The sequence below is a fragment of the Hydra vulgaris genome, chromosome 09 (genome assembly GCF_038396675.1).
Source record: "Hydra vulgaris chromosome 09, alternate assembly HydraT2T_AEP".
NCBI lineage: Eukaryota > Metazoa > Cnidaria > Hydrozoa > Anthoathecata > Hydridae > Hydra > Hydra vulgaris.
The window spans coordinates 52,039,527-52,049,796 of record NC_088928.1 but is presented as its reverse complement, the minus strand read 5'-3'; the positions used below and the strand labels follow the sequence as shown (position 1 = coordinate 52,049,796).

The 10,270-nt window shown below is 29.7% G+C and overlaps 1 protein-coding gene across 1 annotated transcript; it reads right to left on the bottom strand.

The window, feature by feature from the left end:
• Positions 1–8,420: 8,420 nt before the first annotated feature.
• On the bottom strand, positions 8,421–8,774 carry LOC136085568 (THAP domain-containing protein 1-like). Its single transcript, XM_065806888.1, has one exon. The coding sequence runs from the start codon at positions 8,772–8,774 to the stop codon at positions 8,421–8,423; it is 354 nt and encodes a 117-aa protein (XP_065662960.1).
• Between the last annotated feature and the right edge of the window lie 1,496 nt (positions 8,775–10,270).

The following is a 10,270-nucleotide window of genomic DNA, read 5'->3' as shown; positions in this document are numbered from 1 at the left end:
AATTTTTTTTAAAAGTCTCCGAAATTAATTGTTTTTTATATTAAATATGTGTTTTTTTTTTATAACAAATAAAAAACCATCAATCGCAAAATTATTTTGAAAAAAAAATTGCTAGTAATGCGTTCGTTTTGAAAAGTTATGCAAGTAATGCGTACGTTTTAAAAAATCTCAATCAAATGCCAATGTCTTTTAACAAATGCGCGCACGTTTGTCGATTTGTCGCACCCTGTACCATTTTAACTTTATAATAAAGTTTAAAATTTGCACCACAAAATTTTTTTATAATTCATGGCACTTTTAAACAGCCTATGTTACTAACGTTTAAACATCGATTTCTAAAAAAATAAATGAAAGACAAGAGGAGGAGGGGGAGGGGAGGGGGAGGGTAAGGGGCAGACTCATGACCCTTTCCCTCATCATGGATCCACCCTTGTATTAGCCAATTTATTCATGGGATGGAACGATAAAGATTGATAGAGCTGTGATAAATTTTTTTAACTTTCGCTTACAATTAAGTTTACATTAAATAATAAATGCTTTAATTTTTTCTGGTTTTTCATTTATTTATATTGTTATTCTTAAAAAATTTTTGTTAATTTAGTTTAATTATTATTTTTTTTTTATTTTATTCTCTTTTAAGTTTATGGATTATTGATTTTAATTTAAGTCTGTTTCTTTAGCGTTTTTTTTTTAAAGCGCTAATTATCAAAACTTCCAAAAAGCCGTGGACAAGTTATCAAAACAAAGTTTTATGTGCATGACCACGCAAGACGTGCTATCGCACGCCTCTTGCATTCAATGGTTTAGCTCTATTTTTGATTTTTTTTAGTCTAGGATGAAAGTGAGCTTATTAGGCTGAACAAGTGATTTTACTAAAGGGTTTGCCAGTCCTGGTGAAGCATTTGGACATTTAAGCTTTGTATAATTGTCAATATATTCTTTATCAGACAATAAAAAATTTTTTTGCCGCTTTTTTTGACAGAAGTTTGTTCATCCTGATCTGTGTCAAGAGCTGAGGTGTCTAACTCCGCTTGTTCTAAATTTTGGTGTGCTTTTTTCAAGACTTGCTAAGAAAGTTTAAAAAAAATTAAAACAAATAATTTATAAAATACTTATTATAAAATAGTTATTTTTTATTCAAATAAAAAAATGTAACTTTTTTTTTTTTTTAGACTTATTTATTTTAACTTTAATGTAATTTTAAAAGGTTATTAAATAATTTTGTTAATAACTACCATATAAATGTAATGAAATAGCTAGCAGCTGTTCCCAAGATAATTTAAGCTCTTCTTTTTTTTGTATAGAGTTTTCTGATCGAATACCATGATGAGGGGGCCAGTAACAGAAGTTCACATTAACAATTCAATTCAGTTGAACAATTGCTACAGAGTTATCAATTTAAAAATACGATAGCGCGATAGCAACTCCATTTTCTAAAATAACTTAAGTAAGATATTAAAAAAATTAAAACATAGAAATCTTTTAGACATTTTGTAATATAGACTAGAATAAAATTAACAAAACTATTTACAAAAACAATTTAAACTAACCAATCTTGTACTTTTGTTTTATCTCAAGCAAAAAATTAAAAAATACTGTTTTTAAACCAGTCAACATCCATAATGAAGGTTGATATGGATAACTTTTGTAATAAGGAAGTTGAAAAAATGGTTAATTACTATATGTATTAAAAAAAAAATGTAAGCTAAGACTTAATCAAACATATTTTTCACACTTAAAAGAAAATTTTAAATGATGCCAGAGTAATTAACTATAAAAATAAATAATCCAACTTTTTTGAATCAATTAAAGAAAATAATTGACTTAACAGTTTTATAAGTAAACAAATGAGTGATTGAAAAGTTCTTTAAAATTCATAGAACTTATAAATAAAAGTATAAATGCTATATAACTATAACATTCATTTAAAAATTTTTTGAAAACCAAAATTTTTTTTTTGCATTAAATAATTAATAAATAAAAGTTTAACGCTACAGGGGTACAATAAAATAATCTGATGAATCAACTTTAGTAGGGAGACAAAGACATTTTTTGAAAACCATTGAAACAGATAAAAGTTGCGATTTAGATAAACTATTTCTAGACACTTTACAAATTTCTAATTTTGTTTATGAAATTGGAATTAGAAAACTTTCATAAACAGGAATTTTTCACAAACAAATTTAATATTATTATTCATAAGTAGTATATTATGAGAGACACGGTACACCATCATTTGTAATAAAATAGTTATCTCTATTTGATGTTAAAAAAAACCATTTCTCTAACTGAACTTTTTTAAATTGTTTTGCATGTTCAAATCCATTAGGTAAAGGCCCATTGAAATGTTCACCATTAAGTGAATTAAGCTCATCCAAGTTATTATCATTTTTCAAATTACTGCATAGTTTCCTCTCTCCTAATCTTCGAACTAATTGCTGAATTGGAAATTGTGGTTTCCTAATCATTTTTTTTAACTGTCCTAACAGATTTTCAAAAGGAAAACTGCTAAAATTATCTAATGGACCAAGAATCTGCACATCTTTTGAAAAATGAATAAGGCAGTGAATATTGTAAACTAGAAACCCTTTACCATAGAGAATTTTACCTTCATTTACAAATAAAACAAGTAATTCATGAGCATATTCAGAGAAATCCTTAGAAGACACTGGATCTATCAATATAGTTATAGCTACATTTAGTAACATAAAAGGATTGTATAAAGGCAATGATAAAACATTTGAGAGCACGAATGGGTCCAGATAAAGTAAAAAAAGATGAAATTCAGTAGCTTTCCAGCGTAAATCTTGATGAGCAGAACGACACTTTCTTGCAATTTAGAAGGGATATTTTGTGATAAGGAGTTTAGACTATTAGACAAATGATCCATTGCATGTGTACCAATTTGAACAGGCCTTTTAGACCTTTCCAATAAAGAATCAATTGCTTCATGACTCTTAAACAAACTAGATGCATAGAATGTAGACCAAACTGACTCACAAAACCAATATTCAACTGTTTTAAAGGACACTTCTTGAGATAATGTTTTTTGTCAATCATATGAAAAAAAGTTAAATCTGTTCGTAGTGGTGCATTGGTTTGCATCATATTCACCATTTGTTGTGCATTTTTCACATGAATTATAACCAGAATAACCTTTTATACCTTTGACAAATGGTCTTGCAGGTGCATCACAGATAAATGAATAAATTTTAACAGAATACTTTTTGTTACCAAACAGAAAACCATCTTCTACTAAATGTTTAGTTTCTTCAACAAACTTTTTAAGAAATTCTGCTGCACTTGGTGGTTTTTCTTTCCGCTATATATTCCTACAACAAATGGTTCTTTAATACTGAAGTTCTTTACAATACAAAGAATTGGCCATACTGAGACACAAGAGCTTTTGAAAAGAGGCAACCCATCTACATTAAATTGCAAGAGGATGTTTGTATTTTCAGGTATAAACAAATCATTAATGCAGTTTTTCAAATCATTCTCAAGTCCAATGTGGCAATAATCTCCTTCACTTTTTAGTTTTTTAACTTCAAACATTGTAGGTGTCTTTAATAATGTCCTTGGATGTTGTGGTAAAGTTGGCAAATATGGTTAAAGAATGCATAGAAGTGATGCAAGCCCCACATGGGCTATTTTATATTGCAGAGACCAGTTGGGGAGTATGTTGTTTATTTCACCATCAAAATTTTCATTTTGATCATCAGAGTTAGATGAAACATAGCAACTTTCCTCTAAATCAAAATCATTGACATTATCATTAGCAAAATTTAAATCTCAGATTGAATTAGAACTAAAGTTACTCTTTAAATTAAAATCTGTTGACTGGGTACTAGTTGTTGTAATGTTACTAAACAAAACTTGTTCACTTTTTAATGAAGTTATAATGCTAAACTAGCTGCTTGACATCACAAAAATTTGTATAGTGCGGAAGATTGTTATATACTCTATTTAAATCAAGTTCAGCTTGTTTTTTACCTTTTCGACGAATGGTAGAGTATGAATAATCTTTTGTATAGTTATCCATTTTCTAGATAATAATTGACTACAAAAAAAATTAGCATATACTTTTTCATTTACTTTACTTTTATTTATTTATTTTCTTTTTATAACAAAAATGTTTTTTAATTTTTCAGTGCATGAAAAATAAAAATTTTCATACTGCACTTTGTAAAAAAATATTTACACAATTTTTTAATAAATGCTACTTAATTAAAACACAATAAGTCTAATGAATATTTATATTTAAAGATTAGAATCTCGTTGAAAACTTTGATACTACTATCATACGATGGAAACCTTCATACGAAATTGTGTTTGTCAAGTACGCGCACAATGATATAAAGATATCGGACATCGCCGTTTTTAGTGAAGCCAATTTAATATTGCGTAATAGGTTGGAGGCCATTATTATATCGGGCAAAAGATTTCAGTGGATCAAAGTTGAATGAAAGGAAATTTGCAATTTTAAATTTTTGATTAAAGTTGGAATTAAAGATATTAGTTAAGAGATGATAAATGTAATGAGCCTACACCCAATATAAACTTGTGTTGGTCAAAGAGGATTGTATTGACTTACAAGCTAAAACAAGCGACTATTTTAATTGCCACAAATTAAAAAATATATATATTTAAAAATATATTTGTATTTAGAACTTTAAACGAAAATATCGTAATGTATTTTAATCTTTTATATCTTAAAACTAAACATTTATAAACCCTTGAATAATAATAATTTATTTGTTTGTTGTCTAAATCCAATAGGTGACTTCCTTAGCACTTTAGTGGTATAATTGTGGGCATATCTGAACATTCGAATTTTAAAGTAATTTTCACTTATCTTTTTAACAAGCTGGCTAGAATGTAAATCTTCATCAAAAGTCCAATATTCTATTTCATGGCTATCAAGTCCTTTAAATAACATCCTTTAATGGCAAAAACAAACCACCACGATTTTTCACATTATTTAACAAAGAATAAGATATAATAACTTTTCAGTGCTTTTAGCAGCGATAATTAAGTTTAAAAAAGGTTTTCTTTAATGTAAAAGTAAAGGAATGCAATTTTTATCAGTCAACTTGCTCAGATAAGTAACAGATTGATCATGAAGATATAAAGGTTTTTTTAAAGTTTTTACTATTTGTATTTCTTGAATTGAGCATGGCAAATAACTTGTCAATAACTCGAATAAAACGGATTATATCATTTGCTCCCAAGAATGATGGATGTTGAGATACCATTAAAAATTCAATTGCATTAGGAACAGAGCTGCTAAGAGTTTGGCCAGCTATTTTCACATTCATTATGTGTCGATGAAATTCTATATGTTTTTAAAAAGAGAAGATAGTAAACAAAAATTACTCAAAATTGACAATTGTTTCAGTCAGCCTTCTGCAAGTACATCTGGCCAAAATATTTCTATTGATAGTGACTCAAATAATGTGGTAACTGCAGTGTTGGTTCAGAAGCCTACTGAAGAAGATTCGACAATTATTGCAGTTAAAGATACCTCCGCCGCCGATCATGTAAATGATGTTTGCATGACACACATAAGAGCGGAGGGTTTGGGGGAACCACAAGACCTCTACATTTTTTGAAAATGTGTACGACAAATCTTCATATGACTTGGGAAACTACACGAACAAAATATTAAGTGATAACGAAAAACATCAAATTCTTGATATGGCGCTTATACAGCCTTCAGGACCTTTTCCAACAGACATCAACCAGAACAATAGGTGTTTTTCAAAATCGTACTACGCTTCGCGTTCTAAATATGAGCCAGTTAATCGTTTTTGGTTGTGTTATTTCTAAATACTAGACGCTGCCTATTGTCAACCCTGCTGGTTATTTGCTTCACAAAGGAATATTGTTTGGTGTACGGGAATTCGATATTGGAAGCATTTATCAGAAAAAATTAAACAACACAGTAGTTCGAGTGGCCATTCGAAAGCATGTGCTGTGTATGAATTTTGGAAAAAAAGCAATACTAATACTATCGACAAGGAATTTGAAAATGAAATTCGCAAAGAAGCATCTTTTTGAAAAATGGTTCTTCAAAGGTTATTCCATATCATACTTACTCTAGCAAAGAATTCTTTGGGTTTGAGAGGACATCAAGAAGACTTAAGTCAGGATGGATACCTCGGAAATTTTCTGTCCTTTGTAGAGCTTGTCGCCCGATATGAACACATTTTGCGGCAAGTTTTAACTATGCCCAAAGGTAATAATAATTATTTCTAAGTTTTTTTATCGTTTTATTTTGTTTATAATTATTAACAGTTTAATATCAGGACTTTTTTGTAATTGTGTTTTTTTATGTTTTTAGGATCTACAAGATATCTGAGTGCAACAGTTCAAAATGAAATGATTAAGAGCTTGGGAACCAAACTCGAAACCCATTTACTAGAACAAATTAGAGTGTCACCGTTTTTTGCCATCATAATGGATACGACACAGGACATATCGAAGGTAGATCAGCTAAGCATTGTTATAAGGTATGCAGTAATAACCAGATCGGAAAATGGACAACCAATTGATATAGAAGGAAAAGAAGTGTTTCTACGCTTTTATGCAGCCATCAAAAATGGTGCAGTAGATTTAGTCAACCAAGTGACAACATTGTTTATCGACAAAAATATTGATCTAAAAAAATGTATGGGGCAAGGCTATGATGGAGCCAGTGGCATGAGTGGTGTGTATAATGGTGTACAAAAACATATTAAGGATATCCAGCCTAACGCAGAGTATGTACATTGTGCCATTCATAATTTAAATTTAGTGATAAATGATGCCGTTAGAGGTTGTGTGGAAATACAGATTTTTTTCGCAACGTTGCAAGATTTGTATAACTTTTTCGGTAACAGCATCAAACGTTGGGATCTACTGTCAAAATTCACTGGCGAATCGGACACCACTCTAAAAAAACTAAATCCGACTAGATGGTCTAGTAGTGTCAATGCGATATCTGCAATAAAACTTCGTTATTTTGATATTATCAAAGCACTATCAGTAATAGTTCTAAAGAGTCCTAATAAAGATAAGTGTAGTGAAGCAGAGAGTATTAAAACAAAAAAACTAAATTTCGAGTTCGTGTTGCTTTGCAAATTCATGCACAGTGTATTGAACGACATCAATTATGCATCCAAAACTTTACAAAAATGCGACATCAATTTGGGCGAGACGAGTTTTAGCAGAGACCAAAGCAATGTTGCAAATTTATAGAAATGATTTCGAATAATTCAAGTGCAAAGCCAGTGAAACTGCAAGAAAATATGGTATTGATACCCATTTTCAAAAAAAAAGGCAAAGAAAAGTTAAAAAACATTTTGATGAATTAGCTGCTAATCACTGATTTCCCAACCGAGAAAAATTATTTAAAATTAAGATTTTTAATAATGTACCAGACACAGTAATATTTCAATTAGATACACGTTTTATTGGTATTAGTGCAGTCTGTCATATATTCGATTTTCTAACACCAATATTTTTATTTCATGTTGATGAAGCAACTTTATTACAAAAGTGTGACGAATTCCAAAGAAAATATTCAGATATAATAGACCCTAGTTTTTCTCTTCAATTTATTGATATTTACGATCTAGTTTCACCTCAACTAACTCAAGCATGGACTGTTCACCAATTATGTAAGGAAATAATTAATAAATATGGAGTGCTAGAATGCGACCTAACGGAAGTATTTACGGCAATGTTATTATTCTTTACAATTGCTGTCACTTCTGCAGCAACTGAAAGGTCATTTAGCAAATTAAAAATAATAAAAAATTAATTAAGAAATAAGATGGGCCAAACTACACTCCGACATTTATTGCTAATAGCAATTGAAAACAAAACCGCATCCAACCTAAATTTAAACGAAGTCATTGATACTTTGGCGAAAACTAAAGCTATGAAAATTTTTTACATATAATTGTTATTTAGTCAGTTGGTAGGCCCGACCTTTATGTAATAACCCCTTGAATCTTCTCTATCTCGTTTTATTAGTCAAAGCTACACCAAGTATCAATCATAATTTATGTTGATACTGTTTAATATTTTTATTACCTGTCCTGCAGTGCACAAAAATGAGCTTAAGTAGCTTAGCATTTTAAAGTATTTGTATATTTCATACTTTTATTTGATAAAACCCAATCAGTTTACATAGCAGTGAGGCCCCATTTTTTTATTTTCCCCAGGGCCCTTGGTTACTTAGCTACGCCACTGTGTAAAGCTTTGACTTTTATTTTAATTTTTCTTTTATTGGTGATATAGATCTTACAGATAGTGTTAAAGATTGGTTAGTTTGGTCAGTACTATGAGTTGTGTTTTCTGGCTGATAATTATGTGTTAAATTTTTTTGCTTTGTCGGTGTCATTTATAACAGAATAGACATCAATTTTTTTTTTTTAAAAAGGATCAATTGTTCGTAGTGTTCGTATTGTTGGGAGTGTCCTTTTTGGCTTTTGTGTATTTGCAGAAAATACAAAAACTGATGGCACAGCTTTCAATTTTAAAATTGGTTTATAATGATGATCAACACTTAAAATATTTTTATCTTGGATACAATAATTATAGTCTGATTCTAAAAAATGGTCGCTACATATACAAGTATATTTAGTTGGGATAAAATTTTCACGTTTCAAAGCAACAATCCATCTTTTACACAATTCTGAATTTTTAATAGGAAATTTATGGAAGAATTTTGTGCCGCCTTTTACAAATCTACTAGAACATCCATACGCAGCATAAGAATTAACCATTGTATGATGAAATTACCGAAAAAAAAACTAGTTTAAATGAATGCTAAAGCAAATTAACAGAAATTTTGTCAGGAATTAACTCTTTTTATTATATGATATATTGACTGTTTTGCCCGGTATAATAGTGATTAAAACTGTAAACAAAAAAATTGGCTTCACTTGCAGCTTATGAGAAAACCCGGAGTTAGAGATCTAGTTATTTATTTTACATCATTGTACGCGCATTACAAAAAGTGTTTGTGCTATTCGTACAGTTGCGTCGGCTAAATTATTTTAGTAATAAAACTTAACGTTTATGCATTGAAGAAGTATTGGCCGAATCCAAATATTTAGCCAATGTTACTTCACTCATTGGGCCAATTAATTCTTGTTAGCTGTGATATTTTCTTCGATGCAAACATAACGTTGATCCAATGTTAGTTCTATCGTATTTATATTAATGAAAACCTTAATAACAACGTAATTAAAAACAGTTAGCAAAATTACATTGATCCAACGTATGTAAAAACATCGCAAAAGTTAGTAGTTTTTCCGATCTAAATCCGACGTTGATCTGTAACACAGTGCTCGGCGATAGGACAAAATTTAGCTAATATTCTAAAAAAACGAAAATCAAAAAAAAAAAGTATGACAAACTAGTTTGTGAAGTTGAACACGGCAGCACGACACCATAAACTTTGAGTACAAAAAGAGAAATGGGTATAAAATGTCATAAGTTTGTTAGAAGACTTCCAAAGAAACTACCTGAAAAACGAAATGGAAAGTTCTCGGTTGTCTTTAAAAAGATAAAAACGAAGTTAATTCATATTCAATCATAAAATGTTTGGTTCGTTTACCTAATGGATCTTGTGCTACCATGGCTAACGGTGCAGCTAATAGTTTATAAAAATATAGCCAAAAATAAATGACTCATCGAAAAATATGTAAAAGTTGCAGATAGCAATTTTGTTTTGAAACTCAAAAAAATTTAAGAAAATGCTTACACCTATTGGATTTCTGCTGCATCCTGTTGAGCTGCCGCTGCAACAAGCCTGAATTGAATAGAAGAATCAGTGACTCTGAATATTAAATGAGGTTTATTTCAGAATCTGCATTTAATTAAAATCTTTATGAAAAGTCTTTGTATTAACTAGTACTCATGCAGTCAGAGATTAGCAATGATTAAATGTGTGTCAGAGATTAACAGCGAGATTAACAGTGAGGTTGTTCGAGATATTAGAACAAACAAAAAATACCTTTAGAAAACTGTGTTGATATATCAAAAAAACTTAGATAAATTAGAAAACTAACTTTAACTTAAGAATGCTGTATGTTTAGACTAAAAACCTAATCTCTGAGCAATAAGAATGTAAAAAGTTCTCTGTATTCGATTGGTCAAGCTTCATGATAAATTATTCATTTGATTAAGCTTCAATGTAAAAAGACTCAAAGAATTGTTTTTAATAAACTTGCATGAGAACTCTTACCGTTATTTGCAAATCAAAGTAAAAGACCTT

Coding starts and splice junctions, on each gene's coding strand:
- LOC136085568 (XM_065806888.1), bottom strand. CDS start 8,774: ATGGTTAATTCTTATGCTGCGTATGGATGTTCTAGTAGATTTGTAAAA.